This window comes from Denticeps clupeoides, chromosome 7 (genome assembly GCF_900700375.1).
Source record: "Denticeps clupeoides chromosome 7, fDenClu1.1, whole genome shotgun sequence".
NCBI lineage: Eukaryota > Metazoa > Chordata > Actinopteri > Clupeiformes > Denticipitidae > Denticeps > Denticeps clupeoides.
In genome coordinates, this window is record NC_041713.1 from 22,425,396 (window position 1) to 22,443,960 (window position 18,565).

Genomic DNA, 18,565 nt, shown 5'->3' on the forward strand with positions numbered 1-18,565 from the left:
TCCACAAGGCCCTCTATGTCACTCAAATGTCCATCAAGCAAGCGCAGGACATCTTCAGCAGTGGACATCATCTTAGCCATCTATAAATAAGCGATGGCATGGACTAAACCAGAAGACCCAGGTTCAAACCCCGCTTACTACCATTGTGTCCCTGAGCAAGACACTTAACCCTGAGTGTCCCCAGGGGAGGACTGTCCCTGTAACTACTGATTGTAAGTCGCTCTGGATAAGGGCGTCTGGTAAATGTTGTAAATGTACTGTCCCATACTTTTGAACTCCTTTGGTAATTGTAAAGGCCAATCAAAATGTTCTTTCCACGCCCCTTTATATATGGTTTCACCAGTAGACAGATCTGCAGTGGGTTCTAGTGCGTCACTGTACTTTTCGCCCAGCAATGGGAGCGTTCTTGGATAAGATGGATGAGGAGGTGTTCCATTCCCATGTTTAGGAGTTGACGGTTAGTAAAAGTGAAGCGATTGCGATTGTAACCCATCACGCCATGGAAGGCGCCCGGGGAGCAGTGCGTGGAGACGGTTCCTTGATCAGGGGGACCTCGGTGGCACCTTGGCAGTTCAGGATTCGAACCCGCAACCCTCCGATTACGGGTCCGTTTCCTTGCCCGCTAGGTAAGGCCCACCTGTTAAAATACACAGCGTTTATACACATTCGGTTATGGTCACGACACCTTGGTACAGAAAACCTTGCGAGGTTACCGCACTGTACATCGCAGTAGCCAGGGCCTAAACTTTATCTCTGCTCTGTAGACATAGGCGTGTCCAAGTCGGGGTGTCCAGACGGGTTTTTATACTTGACTTCTACACACATTTTCATTCGAGTAATAAAGACGCTGTTTAGACTGAATGGGACATGCTTTTTTTTTAAGTGACACATCCCACAGATGCTCGACTGAATTGAGATTTGGAAACTAATGGTTCCTAAAACCATTTTGGAAACGTTGCTCAGAACATCACATGGCCTTCACCAGCTTGTCTTCATAGTCTACTCTTCCCCTGGTAAGTGGCACGCACACATTTACACACACACACACACCAGAACATCTTCTATGCCTCCGCAGTTCAGTTCTGATGCTCACGTGCCCATTGTGTTTGGCACGATGATGGGTCTGCAGCATGCAATAAAAAAGCTCACATTCACCCCATGTGCATCAGTGAGGCTTGGCAGCACAGGACCCTGCACATTTTGGAACCTCCTGCAACATCTCCACCAGAGCTGCACATTCTGAGATGCTATGACCTTGCTTCCTTGCTCCTTTCTGCTTCCCACACCTGGACAAAATGTAATCATTTACTATCATTTCTAATAAAATTTCACAGACCAGGAAATTCATAAAGCACTTTTGCACATGTCGCTCCGTGTAAAAAAGTAGGGCTGAGAGTAAAACCGCATGAGCACAAAAGAAAAGACACCAAATTTGAATGATGTTTAAGTTTCAAATTCACTTATAGGACAACGAATGCAGTTCAGAATTCATATTCTGTAATCAGGATGTGGAAAAGACAGATTATCAGTAAATAGACAAAGGAATGATAAAGTCAGCTAATAAAAAATATTCAGACAAAATAAACAATGGAACCAATTATTAAAGGAATATTTATAAATATATAACTTTATTGTAGAGATGGAGTGAACATCAAAATCTTGCAGTCGAAGCAATGAAGCAATTGCTTTACATTTCAGATGTTTTAATCATTTTGATGCTTTATTTTTGACAGTTGAAGACATTTGACTGTGGCAGAGAAAGGGGTGGAGCTCAGTATAAGCTGGAGTTGTACGAGAGCTTGGGAGTAGAGCTGTAGTAACAGGGGGATAAGAGGGGGAACCCTCTTCATCAGCCCTCTGCATTAGATCTATATAAAATCTATAACACACTTTCCGAAGATGAATGTGTGTATTGTGTATGAAAGCCCACTGAGCCCACTGCCGTATTGTCTGTTATTAAAAAAGTGAATGCTTCTAGAACTTTGTATACTGCTATATCTGAAGAATGTGTTTTTCTAATAAATAAATCAATAAAATGACTGATCACTATGTTGTGTAAAAAAAAAGACAGTGACTGGGGTAGAGGTCAGTAATATGTTTGAAATTAGAACTTTATTTTTGGTTGTTTAAACACATTAAAGGGATTTAAATACACTAGAGTAAGCTTACTTGAACAAAGAAATAATGGACAGAATTTTTTGTCTTTATTAATTAAAAAATGTGTATGTATGTACATGCATGTAAAAAGTTTTTTCGTATCGTATTTGACCACAATCACACCACTGAGGGATTTACCACTAAATCTTCTTTCATACCAGCTTCATGTGAGAATGGCTGTAGTGCAAATGGTATCCAACAGGGGACAGAAGACAACCATCAGATACTATACAAAGGTTTTATGCAAAGTTTAAACCTCATGGTAATGCAATAGGTCTCAGAAATGATATTCACGGCATTCTTAAAGCTATAATTCATGGGCAAGAGAGGGTTCTGATAGGTAGTTGTTCTTGTTATTAGACATATTTTGGTCCAGTTCTCAAGAATGGGTGACATGACAACTCTGTTATTTGGTTGTAAAACACCGTAGTCCCTTCTTTCAGGTTTTTTTTTTCTGTTATTTAAATGAAATCTTCTACTTCCTTCAGCTTCTACCATTAAGGGTCACCACAGCAGGTCAGCCGGTCTGGCTGTCCTCACAATCGACTGGGCAAAAGGTTTATGCCGGATGCCCTTCCTGACGCCACCCTCCCCATGTACCAAGAAATACACTGTCACATGCATCTCCAGTATATGAACTAAATATGTGTTTTTAATAAACATTATGGGTGTTTGTGAAATTTTGTTCATCACACAAATTTTGTATCTACAAAAGTATATAACATTATAATGGTATTGTTTTTTTAACGTTTCTTTCATACTGCAATGATATGCAGTTTTGTAAACTGTACCTGACAGAATAGATAAAAAAAACGTTATGTTACTCAGATATTGGTCTGTTAAAATGCTTCAATGCAAATATTTCTGTTCTCCGGTTGTGACAAACACAGTGCGTATGTGTGAGTTTCCTCGGTGGGAGTTTCCGATTCCTCTTCTGTCCTGCAGGATTTCCTGCCCTCACTGGCTGCTCCACTGTTCATGCGCAGAGTAACGGTCCTCACGCTGCACGTGAAGGTTATTAAAGCGGATCATCCCGACTCTCGAGACCGTCGAAACAACCCCAAGACGAATAATGGCAGTGACAGGCTGCACCCAGTGTATTAAATACATGCTGTTTTTCTTCAATTTTGTCTTTTGGGTAAGTAAAATTCGACACTTTCTTATAATTGAGTTATAATTGTTGATGGTGGGGATGTTCTGAGTTTTTCGGTCCTATCATGTACAAAAGTTTTGCAGTAAGACATTTTCTTTGCAGTTTTTACTTATTAGATCTTATTAATCTTATTAAACAATCAGTGGTTATTGTATTTACTATTATCAAGCTCAATTTCAAGTTTAAGAACAAAATAATGTTTTTTTACATCATGGAACCACGGAAGAGTTGAGTTAATGTGGCTTTTTAATTCATTTGCGTTAATGGTTTCCATGGCCAGCGTCGAGTGGTCTGCTTTAGTGAACATCCTTCAGTAATTAAAGAGCGCGCACTGTGTGTGTTCCTTGTACTGTATTTAAACTTTGTTCTGTAATTAAAATGTTCCGTTTGAGGCCGAGACGATCTGGTGCAGAGAGGAGTTAAAAAAAGAACCGAATCCCGCCTGTTCTTGTGCAGCGATGAGCGTAATTTAAATGTGTTAAATTCTACCACCTCTTGCCACTCTAGTGCCTAATACCTGGAAATGCAAATAAAACGCACATGCATCAACCATATTTTACTCCAGCTTTTTCTTCCAAGCACCAAATGCTTACGGTTCAGTAAAGATTGATTTACAGTAAGACAGAAGTCAGTTCAAGTTTTTTGAGGTGGCACCGCACCCGCGTAAGGAGGGAAATGTAGTTCTGCGCTCCCCCGCGTAAGTCCAGAGCCTTATTTACCTCTTCCTGTTCCCTCAATGACACCAGCCGGCTTGTCCAAACCCCCAGCTGACTTCCCATACGATGTTCATAGGCTCAAAATGTCAAAAGCCATATAATGCTGCACTCCATCGTTGCTGTAACCCTTACCCGATGCAACAATACGCTGATTTTATGCCGTTATAGAAATACAGGAATGTACTTCCCCAGTCATCAAGCCAACATGATCCAACAGATAAATCCTTTTTTTCACAGGCACCCCGCTGGGGAAGTAAATCTCTTTCAATCAGACTTGGTAGAGTCGGTGTTCAGTTTGGTAACTCGTTTTGCTCGGTTGCTTCGACAGCTTGCAGGCGGAGTGATTCTTGGTCTGGCACTTTGGCTTCGCCATGACAACAAAACCAGCAATCTGCTTCTGCTCCAATTCGAAGACAACCAGGCACCCAACACCTTCTACATCAGTGAGTGTTCGCGCCATTTCTCCAGCTGGTTGTAGAAAGTCACACGCTTTGCTTTTACCTGGCCCTACATGTTTTGTTGTACGATCCTAAAAATATATTTGCCTGATTATGTTGTGTGCGCTTTCCGGCCTCCTTTTTGACTTCCTTCCTAACATTAACCCGCTCTTACCATTTCCTGCTGGTTTCCTTCAGGTCAGGATCTCGATACGATTCCTTTTGCTAGTCCCTTTGAGACTATTCTTTAGGCAGCCTAGTGGCTAATATGTTAGTCATTTTTTTAATTTAATTTCTGTACGTCTGTGTGTGTGTGTTAGAAGTTGTAGTTTTTCTGCCACAACCTGCTGGCACCATACCTAGGTGCAATATTATTCTATATTATTATTAGATTTATAATATATCATTAGATTGTCTTGTAAAAAAAAAAAAGTGTGTGCATATCAAGTGGGGATTCGTTAGGTGGCGCTGTTGAGCCCCATGACCACACCCGGGTCCAAGTCATAAGGACATTTAACACAGACACACGCACACACACACAGACGTACAGAAATTAAATTTAAAAATGACTATGTGTGTGTGTGTGTGTGTGTGTGTGTGTGTGTGTGTGTGTGTGTGTGTGTATATATATATATATATATATATATATAAAACGGTCACAGGATATCTTTGACGATGCAAATGTGCATGTTATATTTAGATGTGTATACTTCACTGGTTAGCATTAGTAATGTGGTTTTTAGCACAATAATGGACTTGTGTGTTTAAACTGACCACAGGAAACCCCTCAGGACTTCCTTAGAGAGCCCTGTTGTTACAGCATGACAGGAAGCATGGACTACGTATTTATCCAGCATGTGTGCGTGTATTAGGGTGTGTATTGTAGCAGGGGATCCCTCTGTCTGTCTGCATCGGTGGCATATTTTAGCTGTGCAAAGTGCATGCACTACATGTGACATCTAAGATGGAGTGCAAACTAGTGCAAAATGAAAGTGCATTTTTGTGGTTGTTCTTATGGCTTGGACCCGGGTGTGGTCATGGGGCTCAACAGTGCCACCAATCACCACTTGATATGCACACACAATTTTTAAAAAATTACATTGCACATTAGGTTGAACTACAACACAATCTAATAATAATATAGAATAATATTGAACCTTGGTATGGTACCAGCAAGTTGTGGCAGAAAAACCACAACTTCTAAGTTTGTAAGTTTCTAAGTTTGTAAGATTGTGCTTGCACACAATTCATCAGTCCCATGAACATGTTCCTTATGAGTGTTGTTAAGGAATTTTTCATGCTTTGAATAGTTGCATGCTCTTGACTTCAAATACTAGCGATAATTTTGGAATTATTTCCAAAAAGTTTTTTTGTCATTTCCAATTAACCTCCATTAAATTAAATTGCATTACATTTTCAAACTATATTAATTAAAATTACATTAGTCTTACACCAAATTTACCAAACCTGAATAACAAGAAGTTCAACATTCCAAAAGTTTTTTTCTGTCTTGCATGGTGTTGCAGTGAAGAGGTCTTAATTTCACCTACTAATCGTCAGGTGGAGTCTGTAAGAGTCTGTAAGAAGTAGGGGAGGAAGACTCTCAGAGGAGGGCTGCTCACAATGTAAATGAATACAGCGTATTGATAAAAAAAAAACATAGTGGTTTAACGAATACTGACAGGCTGATGGGACCCATGGAAGCACAAAGGTGTTAAGGAGGGTTGGCAGTGGAGCTGTATGGAATTTGTTTGATTTAACCTTGGAAAGAGAGAGGATGCCTGATGAGCGGAGAAGAAGTGTACTGGTACCACTTTTCAAAAAGTGCTGTACTTACTACATGCCACAGCATACATTTATGAAATCATTTACATTTACAGCATTTATCAGACGCCCTTATCCAGAGCGACTTAAAATCAGTATTTACAGGGACAGTCTCCCTGGAGCAACTTAGGGTTAAGTGTCTTGCTCAGGGACACAATGGTTGTAAGCGGGATTCGAACCCAGGTCTTCTGGTTCATAGGCGAGTGTGTTACCCACTAGGCTACTACCACCCTATCGAGTGGTGTAAGCGATTTTAAGAGGAGAGGTGATCAGTGAGCAGTAGAATTGATTATGATTATGGCAGGATTAGGAATGCATGTATTGGATGGACAGTTTGGGTTGAACAATTTGGAGGTAAAGTCAGAGAAGCAAGATTGAATTTGGACTGTACATCTCCAGAGGAGACACGCTGAGAATGTTGGGAAATGGATGCTGAGGATGGAGTTACCAGGTAGGAGGAAAAGAGAAAAGAGGTTTATGGATGTAGTGAAAGGACATTCAGGTACTTCAAACTATCCAATTGAGCTCGTTTTGGCCCATGAATATAATTCATGGGCCAAACTATAAAGCTCGTTTGCTTTACTTGTCATGTCACGGTAGTTATTTTGCATTATAATTAAATATAAATATAGTGCTACAATACTAAACGAATCATAATATAATTTATCTGGATAGTATTTTAATAATGCTTATTATAATGACAGCTGAACAATTGAGCAGATTTGCTCATAATGCCTGTCAGCCCAGGATAGATGCTCCACTGACCCCTGTGAACCTCGGTAACCTGTGACCTCTGTGTGAGGCTCCAGGGAGGGCTGGTGACGCGGAATAGCCAGATCCAGCCTGGATTGGCCTGGTACAATAAAATTTACTTCATCAGGGGCATAATGCTGGAGTGGTTCAGATCCGACTTGGCGGAGTGAACTTTCTTTGTTAGCCTTGTCATTATAGTTGCATGTATTTGTATTGCATAAACTTTATGTTCATACATTCTTATGTTAACATTATGTTATTTAACAGTGTGGCACAATATTTGGTGCAATGGTTTTGTCTGAATGCTAATAGAGTTCCAAGAATTTTACTGTGGAAGTTGGTTTTAACAACATGGCAAGTTTTCAAACTGCTTGCATGGCGTCTGTCTGGGAAGTTTATATTGAAGTACCCAGCAGTAAGGCATGACAGGCACTACATACATGTCACACTTGTTCATAGTTCTGACCACTAGTTATGGGGATAAAGTAACTTATCAAAATGTCCCGTGCATAATGCAGAGAAACGTTTTCTCATGAAATGCTTGGCTAAAAAGTCTTTAGCCTGGTCTTAAACGCTTCTGCATAATTTGTCTTACACTCTTCCCCTGTCTCTGCCTGGTTTAACTTTGCGTGTAGATCACTTCACATGATTTTCAAATGTCATAAGCTCATATGCATTATGAGACCAAATGACTGATTTGTCATTATTGAAATGGCGCGCACTCCCCTAACAAACCATTTAAACCTCCTTCCCATGTCCGGCCTTTTTGCATGCGTAGCCATAATGCCTAGTATTCATGGTTGCGCCTAGCACCAGGTCCAAAATGTCTGTTCCATCTGTCCTCTGTATGTATTTTATTAGATAGATAGATTTATACTTTCATCCCAGAGTTCCTACAGTTTAAAATGAAAACTAGACACTGTCCACTGTCATGCCACACAGTGAAATTGTGAATAATTCTAGAATATAAAACCATCAGAGAGGGAAAATGACTCCGAGAGAGAAAGCGCACTTGAACAGACGGGTGTTGAGTGAGGATTTAAAGTGCGAGAGGGAATTTTTATTTCTGAGCTTGGGTGATAGTGAGTTCCAGAGCCTGGGGGCGGAGTGGCTAGAAGTCCTGCTCCCCATAGAGGTAAGACGGGCGGAAGGGACACTAGAGAAAGATCTGAGGGTACAAGAGGGAGATGCTCAGTCAGATATGGAGGGCCAAGGCTGTGAATGGCCTTCAATGCTAACAGAATCCCTTTGTATTCAACCCCGAGCCAGTGGAGTTGGGAGATACATGATGGATAGAAGGAGTAATGATGCGGGCGGCTGAATGGAGAATTTTGTACTTCTGTGCTTCTGTAATCTGTAATTGACCTCTTGTTTAACCTCTTGTTGTCCATGTGTGACATGTCCTTGGAAATGTTCATCACCAGCCCTTTGGTCAGCTCCTCCTTTGCTGTTTTAAAGTGCTTTATAAATAGAATAATGTATGGTACGGAGTAAAGCTGTGCCTACGCGTCCTCGTTCTTGCCTGCACCTACCCGTAATCGTTGCATTTTTTTGTATATAAGATTTAAATTATATTGTATATTTATATTGTTGTTTCTGTTGCTTCTGTTGTTTCTTCAGAGACGACAGAAGTCAAATTCCTTCTATCTGTTCGCTCATATAACGTGATTCTGAAGTTGGAGGAACTTAAGTGGAACTATTTTTGTGGTTTGAGACGGTCCAGTAGCCCTTCTGTGGAGTAGATTGACAGTTCCGTGCTAGACATGTACGATTAAGGTGCATGGTGTGCTGTGAGTGGTGCAGAGCTGCAGCTGAAGGATGATGTCGGGCTGGGGGCGCGGTGGATCGTCCGAGATTGACAGGCATACATCGCTTTGCCACGGATGACAACGTTTCTAGTCCTGGGCCGAGAAAAACACAGGCCGCCTTCATCACCACTTTGTCCAGCCGTGAGGCGTCCTCCTTCCTGAGGCCGCCACCGCCACAACTGCTCAAATTTCCACTCCCCAGCGGTATTCCCTTTATCCTGCGTGACCGGCTGACCCCCGAGTCTGCAGATGTTTGGTGGTTCATTAGAGGGACTATTTAGAAACCCTAGTGCTTTCCCCCCTAGTCATTCGAGCGCGGGCCTCCTTGATGTAACTATGCGGCATGTGCATGTTTTTATAGCTTTTTTCTTCCACCTCGAGAGCAGCCCCACCCTCTCTGGCGTAATTTACACGCAGCCACATGCGCAAAATACATCTGCCCTTTGCTGCAGATAATTAGAGATTGCATTGGATGTTTTTAGTAACTGGCATTTGAAGTCGGTTGTTAGGCTGGATGCTCCCCACCCTGAGGTTCACAGATCAAACAGAAGTCCACATGTTGTTTTTAGGGTTTGGTTTCAGACTGGGAATGAGTCTCGTACAGAAAAGTCCCTTAAGTTGCTGCACAGCGAAGGTAAAACCCAGTACATTTCAGCCTGATTCGAGAGCCATGATGATTATACTGCGTGTGGCCTGTTCGTGGTAGAGATGTAGGGCCACAGTCACGGAGCCACCTGCTGGTTCTCAGAGAAAAACACAGTTAAACACAATTCCTGGAACGGTTTTTCTCCTGCCTTCTCCTGCCTCAGGTGTCTACATCCTGATTGCTGTTGGAACCGTGATGATGTTTGTGGGCTTCCTTGGCTGCTACGGTGCCATCCAGGAGTCCCAGTGTCTCTTGGGAACTGTGAGTTTTCATTGGAACCTTGGAAACCCGTCAGACAGTGCAGAAAATGCTAAACGTCTCCCGTCTTTTACAGTTCTTCACTTGTTTGGTCATTCTTTTTGCCTGCGAGGTGGCTGCTGGGATCTGGGGCTTCATGAACCGAGAAACGGTAAGCGGGCTTAAGTCCGTGCTCATGCACATATATTTTTGGAGGATGCACTAGAGAATTACTGTTTTATATGAAAGATGTTTAACTGTTTTGACAGATTTCTAAAGAGCTCATAAACTTCTATGACTCTGCATACATCAAAGCCATAGAAACTTCAGATTCACAGACCAAGCAGGCGGCAGTTGCAGTGGTGAAGGTCTTCCATGACACAGTCAGTAGCTTTGGGGATTTAAACATTTTTTTGTCTTAAAATTAATGAATCACATTCTGTGGATCTCCAAATAAAATAAGATATCCTGCATGTACAGTACAAGCCAAAAGTTTGGACACACCTTCTCATTCAATGAAGGCATCAAGACTATGAATTAACACATGTGGAGTTATGTACTTAACAAAAAAAGGTGAAATAACTGAAAACACGTTTATATTCTACAGGGAGTGCAGAATTATTAGGCAAATGAGTATTTTGTCCACATCATCCTCTTCATGCATGTTGTCTTACACCAAGCTGTATAGGCTCGAAAGCCTACTACCAATTAAGCATATTAGGTGATGTGCATCTCTGTAATGAGAAGGGGTGTGGTCTAATGACATCAACACCCTATATCAGGTGTGCATAATTATTAGGCAACTTCCTTTCCTTTGGCAAAATGGGTCAGAAGAAGGACTTGATAGGCTCAGAAAAGTCCAACAATAGTGAGATATCTTGCAGAGGGATGCAGCACTCTTAAAATAGCAAAGCTTCTGAAGCGTGATCATCGAACAATCAAGCGTTTCATTCAAAATAGTCAACAGGGTCGCAAGAAGCGTGTGGAAAAACCAAGGCGCAAAATAACTGCCCATGAACTGAGAAAAGTCAAGCGTGCAGCTGCCAAGATGCCACTTGCCACCAGTTTGGCCATATTTCAGAGCTGCAACATCACTGGAGTGCCCAAAAGCACAAGGTGTGCAATACTCAGAGACATGGCCAAGGTAAGAAAGGCTGAAAGACGACCACCACTGAACAAGACACACAAGCTGAAACGTCAAGACTGGGCCAAGAAATATCTCAAGACTGATTTTTCTAAGGTTTTATGGACTGATGAAATGAGAGTGAGTCTTGATGGGCCAGATGGATGGGCCCGTGACTGGATTGGTAAAGGGCAGAGAGCTCCAGTCCGACTCAGACGCCAGCAAGGTGGAGGTGGAGTACTGGTTTGGGCTGGCATCATCAAAGATGAGCTTGTGGGGCCTTTTCGGGTTGAGGATGGAGTCAAGCTCAACTCCCAGTCCTACTGCCAGTTTCTGGAAGACACCTTCTTCAAGCAGTGTTACAGGAAGAAGTCTGCAGAAAAACATGATTTTCATGCAGGACAATGCTCCATCACACGCGTCCAAGTACTCCACAGCGTGGCTGGCAAGAAAGGGTATAAAGGAAGAAAAACTAATGACATGGCCTCCTTGTTCACCTGATCTGAACCCCATTGAGAACCTGTGGTCCATCATCAAATGTGAGATTTACAAGGAGGGAAAACAGTACACCTCTCTGAACAGTGTCTGGGAGGCTGTGGTTGCTGCTGCACGCAATGTTGATGGTGAACAGATCAAAACACTGACAGAATCAATGGATGGCAGGCTTTGATATTAATGAGGTTTTTGGGTTCATTGAGAACATGGTTGTTCAATAATAAAATTATTCCTCAAAAATACAACTTGCCTAATAATTCTCGATGAGCTTCAAGAGGTCGTCACCTGAAATGCTTGAAGGAGTTCCCAGAGCTTTTTAGCACTTGTTGGCCCCTTTGCCTTCACTCTGCGGTCCAGCTCAGCCCAAACCATCTGGATTGGGTTCAGGTCCGGTGACTGTGGAGGCCAGGTCTCCACTTTTTGTTAGGTACATAACTCCACATGTGTTCATTCATAGTGTTGATACCTTCAGTGAGAATCTACCAATGTGAAATAAAGAAAACACATTGAAAACAGCCATGCAATCCAAATTTTGGCATGTACTGTATAGGAGTATATAATTTATTTCCATTTCATATTTTGAATTCAGATATTGTCTCTGTAATGACATTAAAGTTGTCGATATGTGTGCATTCATTTTCATGTTTCCTCTGAAGCTGGACTGCTGTGGAAAAGGATCTGACTCTCCATTGTTCAACAAGGATACACTTTGCAAGAAGAGCACAGATGAGCAGACTACGGTTGGTTCCATTCCATGATAGATATTTTGAAGATACGAATACTGCGTGTGTGAGTCGTGGGGTAGTTATGGGAGCATGACAGAAAAGAGCTTGACTGCTGCTTGTGTGGCAGCTACATCTGCTCTTGCATTACCTAATTTTAGCATCTTTCAGTATCAAATTTTTTTTTAGTATCTTACTTTCTAACATTAAAATCTCTGTGGGTTTGTCTTTTTACCCTAAACTCTCACTCGCCTACATGAACCAATATAATCAGTCAAAGGCAGTGTAGATTTTAACAGCGAGGCCAGAATTATTTTAATAAAGTATATGTATACAATTTTATTTTAGAATAGGGATAGGGGATAGGGAATTCTGATATAATGTAACCTATACTGAGGTTTTTAGAGGTCTTTGTGCATTGACTGTAGCAAATATATATAAATTGCTAGAGCCGATGTACAAAGACCTCTAAAAAGTCCCAACTGAGCGGCACAAGGAAATGACAAGTTAGTTTAAATGAAGATGAAGGACACAGGAGTCTGCATTTGGTCTTTTATTTATTCTTGACAGATTCATTAATTTTTTTAACGTTTAGCCTTTGTTCACTTTTTCAGTGTGACCTTTGCCCTCCTTGGGCCACTCCCCTTTGAAATCATTATAAAGGTTACATTACTGCAGAGGTCTAGGAATCAGCATATATGCTACTGGGTCAGGGAAAATGAAGACTGAACTCAGATCTTAGTAGATCTTTTAGAGTACATCTTTTAGCCATCTGAAACCTCAAGTACACCATAGTACACCATAATACACCCTAACCTGCACTAAAAATAGGGAGAAAATATCTATTCATTTAGGTACACTGAAAAAAGTGCACACTGGCTAAATTTACACTATGTCAATGCTAAAATATTAGTTGAGACAGATTTTTTTTTAACTTTTTTTTAAGTTTAGCCAGTGTTTACTTTTTAAAGTGCACACTTGAGATTTATTAGGAGCTAAAACTCATTTGTTTCAGTTTCACTTACTATAGGTATTGACTCCACCTATTATAGATGTTATAATTATAATTAATAGCTCTGTATATTTCTATTATAACTATATGTATATATAGGGGTGTAATACTAATAAAATTATATTATAATTAAATGATTCAGCATTGTAATAATACCAATAACACAATTTTAAAAAGGTAAAAAAAAACTGGAGCAGATGTGTTCATAATGCATTATTAAACAATAAAACAGTTAAGAATCAATAGAAAGGCCGCCCTCTGCTGTGCGCTTTGGCTCTCATATGCATTCTTCGGTGGTAATCTCTGGAATCACTGGTCATTCTCATGATCAGATTTGATGAATGACCACTCATTTGAGTATTCAGAGAGAGTAAAGGCAGTCCTGGAAGAGACATAAAAAACACCATTCACCAATCACAAGGACCCAAATGCTCATGGCACCATTTAACGCTAAAAGGGTTGACATGAAAGTTTGGGATTCTGTTTTCTTTCGTTTTAGCACTGGAGACAGTCGCATCTGCTATTTATCATTTCGTGTCTGTACTGTGTGAAGTTTGGTCTGTCTGCCAGTCCCAGGTTGTGCCGTGGTCATGTGACTGCATGGCTATGTCTGATTGGTGAAACGGCGTCATGTAAGGATTGCTGCTATGTCTGAAAGGTGAAACGTGTTAGATCTACTGGGCAAATGGTTTTAAAAAAGTAACGAGTCGAGTGCTGTCCAATGTTGAGTACAATAACTCGTTAGTACCCACCTCTGCAAATCATCTAATACAAATTGCAAACCTGAGCTGGAATGATTAAATTAATAGATGCTTTAATATCATTAACATTATATTTACAGCATTTATCAGACGCCCTTATCCAGAGCGACTTACAATCAATATTTACAGGGACAGTCTCCCTGGAGCAACTTATGGTTAAGTATCTTGCTCAGGGACACAACGGTAGTAAGTGGGATTTGAACCTGGGTCTTCTGGTTCATAGGCGAGTGTGTTACCCACTAGGCTACTACCACCCTTACATTAACATCTATTGCTTAATTACAGAAAAGAATTGAATAACATTCTAATTATCTATAAGAGCCTTCTAATCTTTACTAATATCCCTCTCTAAAGTTTACCCTTTTAGCAGTATTTTTGATGCAGGGATTTCTGAAATGGGTCCAGGGTTTATTAAAAGCTGAATGGCCAGAGTCAAGAAGCGCCTCCCCACTGAGTCACAGCCTTCATATCCAGTGATCCAATCCGCTCCACGTATGATCTACAGAAAACATCACTGACTACAACTTTTGATACTGTTTTTTGTAAAGTTGTCAATTGAAGCTCACAGATTCTTGACAAAGCAGATTCATCTGTTTCAGTGTTATGGACTTCTTGACAAATCTGAACCAGACAGTGAACGTAATCACAAAAGAAAATCATCCACACCATCTGCATCCTCAGGAAGGCACAGTAGAGGCCGTTCTTCCTGAGGAGGCTAAAAATCTTTGGGGTGGGAATGGACAACATATAGACAATCCTGACTGGATGCACCACAGTGCCAAGGGAATGATCCAGGCTGTTGAAAAGAAATTGAATTCTTCAATGGCCTAATCACTTGCAGTATAGGCCTAGCAGAGCATTACAAAGAATTAAACCCAATGTCTGGTGATGCCCATGGGTTCAACACTTAAGGCAGTCATTGTATGCAAAGGATTTTTAATAAAGTATTATAAATATACATTTTATTTTCAGTGTTCATTCATTTGTCCATTTACATTTGATCCCCTGGAATAATGGGACTGTACATTTTAATATAATATTCTTTTAAAACCCTTTGAATTTTAGGGTTGAATTTTACTTTTATTACAGCATTTGATCCAAAAAGCACATGTCACGACTACGGACTTACGGGGGAAGGAAGCGCAGAGGTCTGACATGCTGGGAATGGGGTTTTATTATAACAAACAAACAATGGCGCGGTGGCCGAAAACGATTTAACTTAATGAAGAACGTAAACAAACCCGTAGGCGTGTGGCGATTGCCAGAACTGAAAATACACCTTCACATACGATACGTGCACTAACGTCCACGAAAATGCAGGAGACCTGGAAGGGGCGGAAATATCCGGCATTTTTGCGCTGTCAGGATTGGCCACCGGTGTTGAGCACAGCTGCCGTCAATCCTGACAGCGCACCTCACTTCTTGTTCGCTGTTCAAAGCCACACCCAGCACGTACAACAGCGTGTGACATCACAACGATCGCCCAGGTGGGAATGGATATGAGTCGGGCGATGGAGAACATGTTGTAAAAATTGCAACACCACGAGGCAACACGACAAATGCACCTAAATTCACATTTGATTCATGTTGTGAAGATGTTGATGTAGAATTTCAAATTGTTCCTCTGAGCATCTGTACCAAACGTTCTTATACGTGTGTCAGCTCAAGCTGAGAAAATTCCCTATTATGTCCAAATAAGTTGCACAGGAATTTTGGTTTTGCATTGTGTGCCCTTTTCACATATACCAAACTATTTTTTACGAAACCAAAATTATTGAGCATCAAAGCAAAACATTCTATCTTTTTCTATCTTTTATTTCTATCTTGGACAATTGCCTTGACTATTAATGTTAAAAAAAAGCTAGATGTTTATTTTGTCCCAATTACAAAAAATGAATAGCAATTATTATTTATTTTAAATGTGAAATAAATACAACATTATTAATTAATTAAATATGGCAGGAATTATACAAACTGGAAATAAAAACTTTAGCAATGAATTACATGTCATATTGCAATACTTCACAATTTATTTATATTTAGTCAATTCAGCATATTGTATATTACTTATATCCGTCAGTCTGACCCATAAATGTAAGTCAGTAACTCTGATCTAGCCTGTGTTCTTTCCAACATGGCGCTACCATTTACCTCAATAAACTCTTTACCCACGTTACCCACTGGAAATTCACATTCACATTGTAGGATTAGTCTGCTAATCCTACAATGTCTCTTACCTATGATGAAAATTACACATCTTTTTAAGTGGCTCACTGTATTATCGTAGCTCATAATTCTAGTCCCACAGAAAAAAAAATATGTTTCACAGCTAAGATCTTTGAATATAGACACTGTCTAAGGGAAGATGGTTTAAGGAAAGAATGACCTACAGCTTGAATATTGTTTATGTAAAATTCTTGTTTTAGTATTCTAATAGGTCACATTTGGTAGCAATATTTGAATTCTACCAGTTGCTATACGTAGATGTGAAGGTTTGTTCTTTTGACTGTTGATTACAGAACTGCCACGTGAAGCTGAAGGAGTTGTTCACACAGAAGCAACATATCATTGGCCTGGCTGCCCTGGTGATTGCGGTCATCATGGTAAAACATCAGCCAACATTACCGACACCATATTACTATACCGTCTACCCAGACCTCCTACAACCTACCATCATGCAGTTTCTAATGCTAGACCTCAATCCATCCAGATATTTATCATTTTATTTAATTTGTGATTTAATGTTTATTTGAATGTTCAGGGGGGATTTAGTAAAAAGTTTATTTAAAAGCATATTTATTGTCTTTTACTATGGCCATGGCAACCATTGTATTCTGTTGTGTATAGGCACATAGACCTTATAATGTTAAATATGTTAATGTGAAATGTTCCGACGGCTTTCTGTTGTTAACATGTGTTTGTGTGTGTGTGTGTGTTTTCAGATCTTTGAGATGATCTTCACCATGGTGCTGTGCTGTGCCATTCGGAATACAGCCTACTGATGAAGAGTGAGCGCTGCTACTGCTGCCTATACATATGACAAATGACTTAACCTATTAAATCCATTTGTTAATAGTGTTCTGTTTTAAAACAGCATAGTGGTCAAACCGTTCCTATGCTGTCCTACATACTGTTAATGTTTACAGTTGGTATTCCTAGAAGTTGCTAACAATTACAATAAAAGAGGTATATCCTGAATTTTTCAGTATTGTTTAACACGATTTTACACTGATCATGGTTAAGCAAGATTGATGTTTAAATGGGTTGTATCAGGGGCTTAACTGTTTTTTGACAAGCTAATAAGCAGTGGTGGCAAAAGTACACTATTTGCTACCCAAGTAGAAGTAAAGATACTCATTTTAATAAAGTGTAATAAAAACTTTAAAAAAGATTCATTGACTCAAGGAAAAGTAAAAAAATGAGCTCTATTCATAATACTTTTACAATGTTAAGTTCTTAAAGGAATGATCTTAAGAAAACAAAAAAAGACTTCCAAGACTTCTGTACTACCACCACTATCATGCTAATATTATTTCACACAAATTTGCTCTTTTCTTCTCGTTTCACATCAAACTGCTTGTAATGTAACGTATATATGTATATATATATATATATATACACACACACACACACACACACACACACACACACACGCACAAGATCAGTTAAAGGTGAAAGAGTGAATTTTTCATCAGCGAACACAAGGACAATTCGCACGTCAACTCCAGGGAAATATCTAGCTTGATGCCTGGATGGCAGGGACTGTTCTCTGAAGGCTTCCTTTGTTTTGAGATGCATTGTCCACAATTCTCCTGTCACTCACTACCTCCAGTAGTACAGTAGTACGATGTAGTACGATGGTAGGGTGGTAGTAGCCTAGTCGGTAACACACTCGCCTATGAACCAGAAGACCAAGGTTCAAATCCCACTTACTACCATTGTGTCCCTGAGCAAGACACTTAACCCTGAGTGTCTCCAGGGAGACTGTCCCTGTAACTACTGATTTTTAAGTCGCTCTGATTAATGGCGTCTGATAAATGGCATAAAAAAACATTCAACCCAATTAAAAAATATTATTTCGACCGAGGGGTATTTTAAAAGGCACAGTGGAGCATACATATAAAAAATAAACAATTTTGACACAACATATGGCACACAAACACAATTTTCTGTGTATGTGCAATACACAGAAAATTGTGTTTGTGTGTCATTTGTTGTGTCAGATTGTTTTCATTGTTGCACCGTGGTGGGGTCCTGGCTTCTACTGCTGCTTTTTAGTTTAATAAAATATGCAATGATTTGGGCAGAAGACATAAGGTGCGTAATGTTTTAAAAAGTGAAAAAACAAGAAATGAGAAAATGAGCCTAAAATCTGAGTAGGTCTGGGAGGGGTGAGAGGATGTTGGGTGGTTTGGGGGGAGTCAGGAGTTAAAAAGAACAGTTCAGCGGGTGTGAGGGGTCTTGAGTACCAGCCTGCATGTCTGTTGGTCACAGATGTGTGATGAGGATCTCACAGTCAGGATTTGAGCTTCCTAAGGAGGTATTGCCACTGGTGACACTTCCTAAGATTCTCCTCTGTGTCAGAGGAGAATTTCAGGTATTTATACTCCTCGATTAGCTTCACTGGCTTCCCGTGGATGAAGGTGGTAACTGCTGCAGCCAGGTTCCTCTGCTTCAGCTCAGCATCATCTCCTTGGTTTTGCTGACGTTCAGTTCCAGAC

At 40.4% G+C, this 18,565-nt stretch overlaps 1 protein-coding gene across 1 annotated transcript; it reads left to right on the top strand.

Moving 5' to 3' along the window:
- Positions 1-797: 797 nt before the first annotated feature.
- Positions 798-17,042, top strand: cd81b (CD81 molecule b). The gene is made up of 9 exons (XM_028986079.1): positions 798-1,013; positions 3,103-3,295; positions 4,355-4,469; positions 9,658-9,755; positions 9,829-9,903; positions 10,001-10,114; positions 12,006-12,089; positions 16,364-16,447; positions 16,787-17,042. The coding sequence occupies exons 2-9, from the start codon at positions 3,230-3,232 to the stop codon at positions 16,844-16,846; spliced, it is 696 nt and encodes a 231-aa protein (XP_028841912.1). The 5' UTR covers positions 798-1,013; positions 3,103-3,229; the 3' UTR covers positions 16,847-17,042.
- Positions 17,043-18,565: the final 1,523 nt, after the last annotated feature.